Source organism: Podarcis raffonei, chromosome 4, assembly GCF_027172205.1.
Source record: "Podarcis raffonei isolate rPodRaf1 chromosome 4, rPodRaf1.pri, whole genome shotgun sequence".
NCBI lineage: Eukaryota > Metazoa > Chordata > Lepidosauria > Squamata > Lacertidae > Podarcis > Podarcis raffonei.
In genome coordinates this window covers 27,170,892-27,185,364 of record NC_070605.1, presented here as the reverse complement: position 1 = coordinate 27,185,364, position 14,473 = coordinate 27,170,892, and the positions used below count along the sequence as shown (strand labels likewise).

Below are 14,473 nucleotides of genomic sequence, written 5' to 3'. Positions count from 1 at the left end.
TCCGAGAGGTGTGAGATTCCAGGGGTTCCAGGCACATAGCCAGGGTTCCTGCTCCCTCTTGGAAATAAGGCACAGCGGAGAATGTGGTGTCTTCAGGATATATGGTTTATTTGCACATATATACAACCGGAGCCTGCGATGGAAGGGTTTGAGGCATGAACACTTCGAGAGGGTCCTGTTTCTCCCCTTGCTGCAGCCTTGGATTCAAAAAGAGATCAAGCATGGCTCTGATCCTCCTTTTTAGCTTGCTGCGTTTTAACAGACTGCCGTTTCCCCCTCTAGCTTGCTGACACAACTGTTTTTCCTCCAGCCCACATCATCCCCTACTACAATCCCAAATACAACTCCTCTCCTTCCAACTCTAAAAAAAAAAATGCTACTGCAAAGGCTTTTGTCTTTCTAATTAATTATGAGTTGAGGGAAGGGCCTTTCCCACTTGCTCTCTGGCACAGAGTCATTCCCTTTGTGCCCCTAACAGCTCATCTTTAGAGGGTCATTACCAGGCTAGCTCCTGGTTTGTATTTTAACATGCTAAATCCAGTGTGTGGCACCCAGGAATTAGATTGGGGTGTCCAGGCACCCACAAACTGATAACAGCATACTATGTGGAATTTTTGCAATGTGATGCTTACAATGATCCATGTTTTTAGATCTCTACAGTTTTTCGGATAGATGGATAGATGATACACAACTAAGTTTTAGTCAGAGGAGACCCATTGAAATTAATAAACAAGATTAAGTAAGGTCCATTCATTTCAATGAGTTTACTCTGAGTAAAACTTAGCTGAATATCACTCATGTTTTTAAATATATATTTCTGTTGTGCACCGCTTGAAAAACATTAGCGGGGAAGTGGTTTACAAAGCATTAAATAGGTAAACAAATAAAGTTGACCCTGCAAGACATAGGAACTTCTCAAAGTTGTGATAAGAGCTAGGCCTCCCCCCCGCACCAACTTAGGAAAATAGTGGGCCCAAAATTTTACTCAACCAAGCAATAAACTGCAGCCTCCCAAACTGATGAAACATCATTCCCAGTTTACAGACTTGATGGGTGCAAGATACTTTAATCACTTCCTCAAGCTGGTCAATGTCATGGCTGAGTAATGTCCACTTTGCCTTTACTCTCCCAGGATGGCTGATTTCAAGAATGTGAGGACCAGGTAAATACTGAAGAGCAGGCTTAGAAACTTGGTAAGGTTTGCCACCGCCTAAGATGTAGATCTAAGGTTCAGAGAGTCTGCCAAGCTTTGCAAATTCAACAACCACTCCTTGGATTTACTTTCCAGATTTTGCTGCAAGAGCAAATCAGAAGCGTTAGGTTGGGGTTTAATTCAGGGGCAGCAACACATTCCTGAAGATGCAGTGAGGTCACAATCAGCAAAACTTCTCAGATTTTCAGCCTTTTGAGAGGACTTGAGCTATCTCATCTGCATTATAGTACCAAGAGAAGGCTGGCTTTGTCATGTCTCACCTTAGGCAGCAACAGCCAAGCTGGTGGGGCAGAGCCATGGAGATACCCTCCGAATACCAACATTGCTACAGCTTCCCTGGATTGTGCTGGGGTGAGATCTGTTAGGAGACCCCTATTTCCCTCACAGAGTTACAATCAACAGAGTGAATTACAAATCAGTCCATCTTCACAGAGAACTCTGGGAAATGTAGCTCTTTTAGGGGGCTTAAGGTAAAGGGACCCCTGACCATTACGTCCAGTCATGACCGACTCTGGGGTTGCGGCGCTCATCTCGCTTTATTGGCTGAGGGAGCCGGCGTACAGCTTCTGGGTCATGTGGCCAGCATGACTAAGCCGCTTCTGGCAAACCAGAGCAGCGCACGGAAACGCCATTTACCTTCCCACCAGAGCGGTACCTATTTATCTACTTGCACTTTGACATGCTTTTGAACTGCTAGGTTGGCAGGAGCTGGGACCGAGCTCACCCCGTTGTGGGGATTCGAACCGCTGACCTTCTGATCAGCAAGTCCTAGGCTCTGTGGTTTAACCCACAGCACCACCCTATTAGGGGGCTAGGGATATCCTAATGACTCTTGGGATCCTTAATGAACTACAGCTCCCAGGATTCTTTGGGGGAAGCCATGATGACTGCTTAAAGTGGTATCAGAGTCCTTTCAATGTATGGTGTGGCCAGAGAGAGAGTGTTGCCTTCCCTCTTCCTACTACTACTACTAAAATTAATAACAAATGTATTTTAAGTTTCATTGGTTTCAAAAAGGGACTGCTCTGGAGCATCTTATAAAACCTTCTCCACTTTCTGCCTGCACAGCTGTCAATGTAACCCTGGTGTCCTAAGGATTTTCCACAATGATTTGTAAAGTTCTGTGTCTTCTGAGCTCTAGGAAAGCAATGACCGCTCCCCACATCAAATGGAGGGCGCCTTTTGCGTGGTTGCGCACAGCCCCCTGGATCCCATGCTGCTCCTGGCAGTACGGGCTGCCTTCGCCCTCCCCAGACTGGATCCCTGGAGGTCTCCACCTACTTGCCAATTGCCCAATCCCGCCTGGGGAGGCGTTGCCAGAGGATCGGCCAGGTAGGGGGAGGGACCACCTTGACCACACAACAGAGGGTGGATCTTACCTGAGAATCATCAGTTGGCTCCAGAGCTTTTCCCACCCTGCCCTCCCTCAGTTAAGCCTTCTTTTGCAGGTTAATCTCTTCTCCACAGGTACGTGGGCGCTGCTACGTCATGGTTGCTGTTGAAGGGCTAGAAAGGAATTTTCCTGCATTGACAGGTTTTGCCTTCCCCGTAGCAAAACGTCACAACTTTGGCGGTTTCAGGCCTTGGGCGGAATCCTTTAGTCTATTTTCCCTAAATCGGGGGGAGGGCATGAAGCGGCAACCCACGCCCCCCTTGCAGCGGCAATCCCAGAGTTCCCCATTAAAGGGGTCTTGAGGGTAGGCATTGGCCATATGCTGAGAGGTTGTGACGGTGGCGAAACGGGGGGGTGAGCTCTCTGCTTGAACATATCTTCTCCAGAGCTAGCCCAATCCTCACACATTCTGGATAACCCTGATGTTATGTACTGAGTTGAATAGGATCCAAACTACAGCAGTCTGATTGGTCCTAGAACAACAGGATCCAAAAGGCAGCAGTCTGATTGGTCCTAGAACAATAGGATTCAGAATGCAGCAGTCTGATTGGTCCTAGAACAATGCAGCAGTATGATTGGTTGGCAGGAACCACCCAATCATGCTCCAGATAGAAGTGAATCCACAACCTGATTGGCTTACAGTAGAATTCTGGAATTAGCCAATCATGTGCAGCCCATTGTGTAAATAATGTATATAAAGCAGATACTTTGAGGGGACTTTCATTCATTCCTCCTCACCACTATGAGCTGAATAAAGAGCATGAAATCACTTTGCGACTCTGAGTATATTTCACCTGATGTCCCCCAGATCCCCAGCTGGGGACTGGGAAGGATAAACGCCCAATGCCTGAGCCAAGGTCTCCCTACATCTGAAACTTAATAAAGTTGTGGCCAATTTTAATCCCATAGCACGTTGTCTTGAGTCATTATTCCACTCGGGAGTCGCCTGGGGTTGGGGGGGACTCCGCTTGTCCACGCAAATGGGGAGCTCCTTCCTCAGTTTGATTCTTTCCTAAATCTTGGCTCAACAGAGGAGTCCTTGGCAAAAGAGCCAAGAAACTCCCCAAGCAGTTGAACAAAGTATGATGTTTTGGTGTACTCTAAACAATTTTTTTTTGGGGGGGAAAGGAGTAGGGGACTTTTGTACAAAATGGACAAGAAAGCTAACGTGGTGTTATGGTTAGAGTGTCAGACAAGGACATGGCAGACCAGGGTTCAAATCCTCACTCAGTCATGAAGTTCACTGGGTGACCTTGGGCCAGTTGCTTCCTCTTGGCCCTACCTCACAAGGTTGTTGTTGGGAGTGATTGACATGGGAGAGAACCAGATATGCCATCCTGAGCTCCTTGGAGAAAAAGGTGGGATATAAACGCAGTAGAGAGATTCAATGAATGAATGAATGAATGAATGAATGAATGAATGAATGAATGAATAAGGGGGGTTGATAGCAAGGAAAAGCATAATCCCTCTACCTGTCACAGAATGCTAACCAAAAAAAGGGTAGGCTTACTGTTTGCTTCTGTGGCTTGTGGCCTTGGCTTGGCTAGAGCAAGTAGCCTCTCTGAGGCTACGGCATTCTTTGCTGCCTGAGTCACCTGAAGACAAGAGAGAAGGATGTCGTATTCCATGGATGCTCTACATCTGTGCGCCAGGACTGCACACAAGCAAAGAGAGGGTGGCAGGTGGCATGAAGGAGGCAGCCAATCAAATTCCCCTTGCAGCTGCTTTCCAAAAATTATGCCCAACGAGGTTCACTATTTGTTGGCCATGCTAGGTGTGAGGCAAGTGGGTGTGGTTTTTGAGGAACAGCCTCATGGGCCAAATCTGGTTCATGGTCTGGAGATTCCCAACCCCTGCTATAGAGAGGGAAGGGAAGCTTAAGTCGAATGTTACAGCAACAGGGTATGAGGCTGCCACAAATGTCTGTACACAGCGAGCCAACGTGGAGCAGCTACATCATCGTGTGGAATCTCAACCGCAGGGAAGCACTAGGGGCAATCATGCCACATGGGCCGAAAAGGAGGCAGGCTAGTGAAGGACTTACATACCACAGAATAAGGGGAACGATGGAATTCCCAGCCAGCTGGGCAAGGCCGAGGCCGTGCCAGCTCCTTCAACCTGGGTGATGCCTGCGCCCTCAGAGCTGCCTCTGTCACAAACCATTCAGCGGTGGGTCTGGGTTGCCAACAAAAGGAAAACAGCAGCAACGCATGAGACATATTTTTTTAAAAAAATATCTCAGACATCTAATAAAATTGATGGCAGGAAACATAAGGCATATTAAAGGAAATAGTTCATACACAGCCTGCGGAACAGCTTGCCACATGGTTTTGCAATGTCTGCAACATAAATGCTCCTCCCCCTTTAAAAAGAACTAGATCAGTGGTGTGGAATCTCCCCAATCTACAGCACAGATAAGGCCGAAATCAAGATTTGATCTAGCTCTCTGGGTCTCCTCCTACACACACCAGATATTTAGTGGCCAAGGAAGAAATCATGCAGTTGCAGCTCCTATCTCTGCAAGAAGATCAAAGTCTAGGAGGAAATGTCTCAAGAGACTTGTGTTCCTTGACAATACTCAAACGGTGTCACTGCATTTTGCAGTTGCGTGCCTACAATTTTCAGGATGCAATTGCATTTTGAGGCTGGGGGCTTTGAATAGCTGTAAGGCAGAGCCTGCAGTTCAGTTTTGTACAGATGTTATTTACATGTTATTTGCTTTCTTTGGCTGCGATTACTGAATTCTTGTTGACTTTTGTACAGTCGGTACAGATAAAGGACAGATAACATTGTTTAGTTATTGCATCTTAGGGCCCAACTCCAGACCCTCCAAGTGTAGGGTTGCAATACTCCCAAAAGGGAAAATCTGGACAAGGTTGTTGACAGAAGCCGTCCTGGTTTCTGATTTGATCCCAGAATGTCCCATTTTCCTTAGGGTGTCCCTATTTTCATTGGAGAAATATTGGAGGGTATAGCGCTATCCGACCCCTGAAGGCAATCCTGTACAGTATAGGGAAGGGTTTTTTTTAATGCTTAATGTTCTATTATGTTTTAATATACGTTGGAAGCTGCCCAGAGTGGCTGGGGCAACCCAGTAAGATGTGTGGGGTATAAATAGTAAAATGATTATTATGGAATGGGACGTCCCTATTTGCACAGGAGAAATGTTGGAGGGTATGCATCTAGTCCCAAGCAGCCTTGAAATGATTGTTTGCATCTACTGCGCATGCGTTTTATAATACAGGTAAGGTAACAGGCAACAGCAGCCTCTGGAAGGGCTGATAATTGTAAGATCACAGCAGGCAAGGAGGGAGGGGGAATCAACGGTATTCTCCCCTGATACAGTCTTGACCAAAATCAATTTTCATCAGAGAAATGTTAGAGGGTATGCAGCTCCCACCACTGCTCTAGCCTCTCCCAGCTCCTGCACAAGAACCCTGGACTGTAAAGCACACATTCTAGGTGTGGATTTGGATACCGCCAGCTATGGTCCTACAATGGTGAGATCACAGTACTGTTTCGTACTGGGGGAAACCACAATCACCAGACTTATTGCCCTGCCAGGCTTTGATTCTCCTGAGCTTTTTAGGTGCATTTTTCCTCCTGCTGTATTATGCTGCTTTTTTGTGGTTTTTAGTTTATAGTTAATATTGCACTTACATTTTAATTCCTTCATTCCTTCTGGTAAACCACCCTGGAGAAATCATTGAAGGGTGGCATAAAAAAAAAAGATCTGAAGGACAGCGAATCTTGCTCTGAAACTGTGTTGCAACATAATAAAATTGGTTGTCCAGCTTTAGCATGCCGTTCCCTTTCTCATATATGTGCATACTGAGTTAATTCGGTCATTGTAAACAAATCCGTCAATACAAGGTGGATTTTTATTTGTCTGAAATCTGGTCACTTTATTCCTCACCTGTCTGCTTTATAACGTGGATGTACGGTTTTGCATTTAGCCAGCTCTTCTAGCCTAGGAGTTAAGACTGAAGAGAAGTATTTAAATATATTTACATGTATTTGTGCTAGTGGGCCTTTTATATATAAAGTTTTATTAAGACTTTTCACAATACAATACAACAACAAACTAATCTAAACAAAAAAAAAATAAGAGAGAGAAAGAGGAGGGGGGGGGAGAGGGATAAATACTATCTCACCAGTATATCCTAATTTTTATCCCATACGGAGAAGGATGCACCCTCCCATCTCTCGTCTTGCAGCATCTCTTTCCTTCCCCTGCCTCTCACCCTGGGAGACCCTCCCTTCCCTGCCTCTCACACAGAGTCTTTCACCCACCATCCAACATCTTCATCTGCCTGCAATTTTACCAAAACACAGTAAGAGAGAATATTAAAGTCAGAGAGAACATTAAAGGAAATATCTTGGTGGTTTGTCATTCCCAGTGCCTGAGGCAACGTCACCATCTCTCTTCATTAGATAACGTACCCCTTCTCCTTCAAGAGTCAGGGCTTGCCCACATTTGTCCTGCACCTAGAATACCTGGGTCCAAGCGGTTTTCCACTTGACCTGTGCTTTTGAGGCATGGGTCTGAGTGGTTTTCCCCTTGCCTGGCCGCTTTCCCAGAGTAAACCCACCCTTTAGTGATATATAGGAGCAAATGTCAATCTGGAGAAAACCGAAATTGCTGTTTGGTCTAACTGAGCACTAAAGAGCGGTTTTCCCTGGGAGAAAGCAGCAAGACACAAGGAAGTGTGGATAAACAGTGCCCATTTAAATAGTGCCCATCAATCCAGCAAGTTAAATTTCCACTGTCTGCGATGGTAGAAATAAGGCAGGCCAGAATCCTCGTCACACACAGCCCTGGCTTTGTTCTACGAAGCCCTATCAAATTTCTATCTCTGCCTCCGCCTTTCTCCTTCTCTTAAAAAACACCCTAGGCAGCAATGGGAAATGGAAATGGTGGTGGTGCTGCCAACGTGACTTGCCTTAAAGTAGGCTAGGGTTCAGTAACTGTTCCAAAAGCAAGGATGGGGAACCTGCAGAACTCCAGATGCGGCTGGATGACAACTCCCACCTGCCCCTACCAGCATGGCCAATGGTCAGTCATGACAGAAGTTGTCGCCCAAGAACATCTGAAAAACCACAGGTTCTTGACCCCTGTTCTAAAGCATCAGAGCCAGAACGAGCCTCAGAGGGTGGCAAGGCTGAGGATTTGCCAAAGCCCCAAGGCCAGCTGAGGATCCACTGTGCTAAAAACAACACTGGTGTTTCCACTTTACACAGAGTAGCCAAAGTACTAGCTCTCCTGGGATAAAGGGTAGCACAGAGGTTACCATGCTCCAAACCGCCACCCCCCACCCAAATTCTGTTGTCAGCACTGATCAGAGCACAAATACTTTACAACTTGCCTGGGACTGTGCCTCTACGTTCTGATGTATGCCTAGGGAGAGACAGGGGGCGGGGAGAGTGTGTTAAAAGCATTGGCAAAATCACTCCTGTCTCTGTGCCCAGCTCTGATATTCTTCTAGGCAGATCTACACTAAAACAGGTATCTGTTTTATACTGGTTTAAAACAACAGGCTGTTTCTGAGATGAATTGCTGCATTTCCTCCGCCTCCCCCCCCCCTTAGCAGTGGCAGTGCTTTATGGCGGAAACTTTCATGCTGGCAGATCTACTAAATCAAATAGTTTCCCACAGCTTTGCAGCATATAGAAATAAATAAGCTGGCTAACTAATGCACAGTGAAATCTGAGACCACAAACGACTTATCCATGCTTACCTTTCCCTCTGCTATTTCCCGGCAGAGGTGTGCACTCTGTGTCTGAGCATTTTTATTCTGCCCCCAGATTTCCCTTCCAAAACCCACTCTTGAAAGCTTAATCTGAACAAACGTCAATTCGGATTTTATGAGGATTACCATTTGCGCCAGTTGAGCTTTAAAGAGTGGAGGGTTTTTTGGAAGGAAAGCTCTGGAGCAAAAAATAAAATAAAATGGGGGTCTGCTCAGACACAGAGCTTTAAATTGTAGACCATGTCTGGACAGAGCAGAGGAAAGGTAAATTGTAAGTAAGTTTGATTTAATGCAAACATGACATTTCACCCCAACACCAATGAGCATTGATATTGGGACAAAGGACAACAGACGTAGTTCTTACCTCTTAAATTGTTGGTTATCTTGCACCTGGCCAAGCATGTTGATCCAATCCTCTGTCCTCTAATCCCATTTCAAAGGTATGTGTTGCCAGAGCAACCAGCTCTGGAAACAGTGTTCCTTCTAGGAATCACAATTATGTTTCCAGCCAGGTGGTGAATTTCGGCAACTAGATGTCTTGGGGACGTCTAGGATTTTGGCCTGAGACTTTGTTTTCAGAGGGCCATCTTCAGCCCTCAGGGCAAGCAGCCCCAAGATCTCAGGTTTCTGAGGGCCTTCCTTGGGTGAGAGAAAGGAAAGAAAGGGGAGAGTTTATATAAGAAGGAAGGTTTTGAAAAAGTAATATATAAGTCTACTTACAAAAAAAAGTATTCCATGCTCCACAACTGTCCTGGGAAAACCGAGACATCCCATATTTTCATGTGAGAGCCAGCAGCCATTTTGGATGCTGCAACCTCACACCCCAAAAGTCCTCTGCCCTGCTTCCGAGCCTGCAACAGGGGGTGCTTTTCCACCTCTCCCTCTCTGCCTTTGACTCCTTCTTGGATGCTTTCTGCTGTTTATTACCCACCCCCACCGCTGATACCAACCTGTCCCAAGTCTCCACATGATTCAATAGAACACAGCGATGCAAACAGCTGTTGCCATGGGGACTGTGACCACATCTTCTGTTGCTGGGGGAGCTCCTGCAGACCTAATGTCTAGGCTGCACTCTAGGAACAGCCAAAGGGGCATAAGGATGTAGTAAGAGAGACTAAATTAGGGCCATTGAATCAAACACCCTGCTCTCCATAATGGCCAACCAGATGCCTTCTAGGAGAGGCCCACATGGTGGACATAGGGACAGAAGCCCTTCTCTGCTGGTGTGCCATCAAAATACCTCTGAAAGTAAAAATAAAAGCTTTTATTGAACTGTATCAAAGGTGAGCGGGTTCTGAAGGAAAAGACCCCTCAATGCGATTGGCCCACTGTCCAGGTCCAGACTCTGCCTGGGAAAGCTGTATAGCAGACAACAGACCAGCGGGTGTTGACACTCTTCCCATATCCCCATGGCTTCACCTGTTAATAACTGACCTAGTTTCCACATCATGTTAAGCCAAACCATGGTTTATAGTGAACATGCAAGTATGTGGGCTCCGCAAGATGAGATTGTGGCTGCTTTGCTCCTCCCTGGTCATTCTGTTGCTGCACTGTGCTGTGTTAAGCCATGGTCTTGCTTAATGTGTCATCTGAACCTGGTTTAGCTCTGCAGGACAAAACCATGAGTCATAAACCACAGGACAATTCTTGAATAAAACTCACGGTTAGTTTTGAGAGAGCAAAACCATGAACCCAGGTTCAGATGACACCCTAAGTTAGCACTTGCAGAATTAAACATTCTTACACCTTGCTTCACCTTGCTCTCCTAATGTTAGCATGCTCTCCTAATGTTAGAATGGGGTAGAATCTCTGAGAATATGTATGTTATTGTTTGCAAGTATATTCCTGTTAGGAGAGAATATATTTGAGAACTTTCCTCCAGAATTATTCCAGCGCTGATTTATATAACCAAGGTCTGCATAATAAAGGTCTGACCATGATCATCCCCTTCAGGGCTTTCCTTCATGAAGAACATGTCATAAACATTCGTTTTCTTGTAGCAGTAAAACAAAAATAGTCACGGCGACTGATATGCCACAGAACGCCCTGCCATGCTCCGAGCAGTGCATCCACCCACTTACATACTGCAAGAGCAGGAGCACACCCTCCTGTCGCCTTCTGTATTCCCCTGAGAGACAAAGATGGAAGAGACAACTGAGGAAATTAAGGTAGACAGCTCAGAGATACACATACACTCTGACATACAATGCAGAAGAGGACAAACTCACAAGGAAAACTCACGCAGCCCATTAAAGATGGTATCATCAGTGTGTTTGCACTGTATACTTGTCCCCACTCCCTCCAAATGATGACTATTCACAGCACTGTTTCTTGTCTTCAGTGTAGGCTATACCAAAGCCAGTTATAGAGCAGTCTAGGAAAGAGTCCTGACATTGTTAAATGGAAAACAAGTGAGGTCCCAACCAAAGAAGAATAGCAACTTAAATTGACAGAATATGTGCAGCTTGCAGACTTAACAAATAAAATAAGAGAACAAGAAGAACATACGTTTAGAGAAGATTGGAAAATGTTTATTGAATATAACTGTGTACAGCTGAGGACACTGGCAGCATTAAGATAAATTCAACAGTGTAAATAAGTTTTGATGGATGTAATAATGGAATACTGAATAGTATAGTTTTTGTAAAATATGCAGGGATTTATGATATGTAAAATGAACCATGGAAAGAGAAGAAAGGAAGTCACTGATATCTTAAGGATGTAAAAATGAGTATTTTAAACTGAAAAACAGAAAATTTAATTTAAAAAAATTATAAAAAAGAGTACTGACATTGTTCTCATAGCCCATGGCCAACTGACACCTGTACTGCAACATCCAAGGAGGGAAGCTAAAAATTATTAGGGTGGATTCACAGAATCATTCTCCCACCATTTGGAGAACTGTGCCCGTCACACCGTATACAAAAGACACACAAAGGAAATTAGTAAAGAGAAGTGCGTTGGAATAAAACGAATAGCAATAATAATCATCAACACTAAGCTAGGGTGTATGATATAGAGGATACTGTAGAAGCAGGAAAGGGAAGGAAAAAGAAAGGGGGAAAGAAGAGAGAAAAGAAAAAGAGAAGGAAAGAAGGAAAGGAGGGGAAGAGAGAGGGAGAGTCCCCTACACCACTGTATATTTCTTGACCCCATGAGGTGTCTGGTCATCAAATAGCAAAATGCCCAAGAATTCATGGCCAGCCACTCCATGAAGCCCCGTAGACTGAGCACCAAACCGTAGTGTTATAGTGAGAGTCAAGGAGCACACTCATCTTCTCCTTGGAACAGGTGATTATTGTTCCATGCTTTCCTTCCACCTCCCCTATTCTCTAAATCTCCCTATCTTCCTGCCATCATGTCCAAACCTGTGTCATTTGCACCTAAGCATCCCCTCAGGGCTTGTACAGCTCCATTTCAGCCTGCCAAATCCTCAGCACCACTCCTCGCCCCTTATACAGTGACAGTAATATTATTCACCTGTCTGTCTCAGTCTCTTTCATAGTTAAGCATAAATCGGCGGTCCAGGAAATGTGGGTTAGGGCAGCTTGCATAAATTTGTACTCGAGCAGCTAACCATCTTATTCTTCTGCAAACATTGCATTTGGTGTTTCAAGCCGCAAAGCTATTTTTGCTCCCTGGCCACCATTTCCACTCTGCACACAGATTAAACTTTCCAATCTGAATCCAAATTGGGAATCAATGGCTCTTGCTAATCCCCCCAAGGAATGTACGCAATTATAGTGCTCTTCCATATCATCCTTAAATGCAAAATGGCTCTGGATTAAGGTTCGGGGGGCGGGAATCATGCCTCCATGTGTGTGATCTTCACTTGTGTTGAATAATTAGGGACACAAAGAGGTTTAGTGACAAATTGTGCTGTATAACATGCTAATATCGCCCAATATGGGTGTGCAAACTCAATACAATGTGCATTCCAACCTCAAATTAGAGGTGTTGGCTGAAAAATAGACCATAAAAGGAATTCTAACCAAAAGTGCTGAGTTCTTAGAATTAGTCTGAAAATAACCAAAGCAAGCATTTAGCGGTGACTTTTCCGCACAATTTTTTGGTGTCAGATTGGTGCAGCGCTCTTACCTTCAGTTTATAGAGAGAATAAAATAAAAAGCAGGCTGGTGTGTGCTTATGAAACAGGTGTCACAAGCTTCATCGCACTGCAAGGCACAAAATCCATATGTCACTCCTGGGCGGGCGTGCACATTTTAAATTAATGCAGACTGCCGCTTCGCTGAAGATTTCCCATGACTCCCATTTCCGATTGCTTTTGTTCCGCTGAGAGTGGGACTCTGTAGTTCAGCCCTTGCCAGAGAAACGAGTCCTTTTTCTTCTTCTTTTTTCTTTACTATATTTAAAATCCTCCAGGCAAGCTTTTTATAGCTGCTTTGATTTCCCCGACGGGCGATTTTCAGCCAACTAAACAAGTGATATACAACAGCGTATAGAACAGACGCATGTAGCCACCAGAATAAAAGGCACAGGGTTCATTGCCATGTAATCGGATGAATTCTTGGACTCCTCACCACCACCACCAAAGCGATACATTCACCATGTTAAAATCACAAGAACTTCACAGGGAAGTTTGATTGCAATGGATAGATTTCGTGGAAATGTTACCAGAATGCTTGGTTAAATAAATGCATTTGAAATGACTGGCACAAATGGATTTTACAATAGAGGAATAGTCCATTGGTGACATTGTGTATATGTGTGTGCGTAGGGCAACTCCTTTGCCCCCCCCCCCGTATAATATTTGGGGGGGCTGTCCCCTCCCAAAGTTGATGGGTATTGCCATTCAAATGGTGTGCATGTGCTGCATCATGTGATCAATTATGCAGGGTGGGGCTTACTCGGGGCCCTTCAATATTTTGTTCAAGTTGGCAGCCCTGTGTGTGTATATATGTGTACACACATACACACACACACAGTTCCATAGCTGAACAAGAATTTGAACCCAAGCCTGCCATACCTTAACCCAACAGTCTACATCCCTTTGATTGCACCCAATAGAGTGGAAGTACCATAGATCTGCAGCACATGACATTTTGCTAATTCTGAGAGAATACATTTATTAAGTTCACAAATTAACCTCTACAGTGATTTGGTACGGAGGTCCAGAAAGCAAATAGCATACGGGCATTAACTGGATTTTGTAATGACCTGCAAATGTAATGACCTGCAGATTATAAGCTTCAAGTGTTTTACCGTCCAGAGCCTGACCTGAGGCAGCTTTTACTGTGACACCATCCTCCACAGAAATGTTTTCATCTCAAATACAGTCTGCCAACAGGCTATACAGGGTAATCTGGGTGGTGGTAGATTCATGAAATATCAGAGAACTGAAACAAAAAATCTATGGCCTCTGCCTTGTCAATTCATACTATGTCATTGCTTCAAAGCCCCTTCCCTTTTTTCCCATGCCTGGCCAAAAAAGCCCATATATGTTGCACATCAGAAGTGACAAGGCTGTAAATTATTTTTCCCCTTTTTCAGAGATTATCTTTGTGTAGGAAGTTATGGGTTGTATGCAATGTAGGCCTAAGGAACTCATTTTGTGAATGCAAATATCTGCCCTTGCATAATGGAAATTCTTTTCTCTTCTCCCCCTGCTCACCTCATGCCCTCCCCAAATCTGCTTCAGAGGGTTGAGGGAAACCCCAGAACATATTTAGGAGGTGCACAGGGCAGAGGGGAGGGAAGGAAGCTCCACTGCACAAGAGTGAATCCTTGTGCTGATGGAACACCCTAGTAGTTGCACACCACTCTACATGTGCATTGTTGCGTTGCTGGCTGCTTTGACAGAATTCAGCCTTCAGCTGGGAGATGAACTGAAAGGAGAGAAAAACTGGTACAGAGGACCAGACATGTTTTTATTGTGGGATCAGTGCTCCTCACACATGAAAGTTTTTTGCAGCATCCACATAACACCGTTGGCATGAAAATGCCATGCGTTTCTCTCCACCCACCCAATTTAATCCAGATTTACCCTTTCCCGGGGATATCTGATACATCTGTTGCCAGGAACCCATTTATGATATCTGCATGGCCCATTTACCATATCAAGGCCTTACCTGGAAGAACCCTAATTGGTAGAAGGAA

General features: G+C 44.9%; 1 protein-coding gene across 2 annotated transcripts; it reads right to left on the bottom strand.

The window, feature by feature from the left end:
• Positions 1–1,046: 1,046 nt before the first annotated feature.
• LOC128412687 (testicular haploid expressed gene protein-like) lies at positions 1,047–9,352 on the bottom strand. 2 transcript variants are annotated; one of them, XM_053385931.1, is made up of 7 exons: positions 9,307–9,352; positions 8,721–8,995; positions 7,973–8,004; positions 6,523–6,589; positions 4,655–4,781; positions 4,117–4,201; positions 1,047–1,294 (listed from the first exon to the last, which is right to left on the bottom strand). In XM_053385931.1, exons 2-7 carry the CDS (start codon positions 8,756–8,758, stop codon positions 1,278–1,280), a joined length of 366 nt encoding a protein of 121 aa, XP_053241906.1. In that variant the 5' UTR covers positions 8,759–8,995; positions 9,307–9,352; the 3' UTR covers positions 1,047–1,277. The 2 variants fall into 2 exon arrangements, with proteins under 2 accessions (XP_053241906.1, XP_053241905.1); XM_053385930.1 differs by lacking the exons at positions 6,523–6,589; positions 7,973–8,004; positions 8,721–8,995; positions 9,307–9,352 and adding an exon at positions 6,267–6,513.
• Positions 9,353–14,473: the final 5,121 nt, after the last annotated feature.

Bases quoted from the DNA above. Each gene is read 5' to 3' on its own strand.
- LOC128412687 (XM_053385930.1), bottom strand. From the start codon at position 6,436: ATGCACATATATGAGAAAGGGAACGGCATGCTAAAGCTGGACAACCAA. The intron at 4,782-6,266 runs GTAAGTGCAATA...TTGGCAACCCAG, and splicing joins AGGAATGAAGGAATTAAAAT to ACCCACCGCTGAATGGTTTG. The intron at 4,202-4,654 runs GTATGTAAGTCC...TCTTGTCTTCAG, and splicing joins ATCGTTCCCCTTATTCTGTG to GTGACTCAGGCAGCAAAGAA.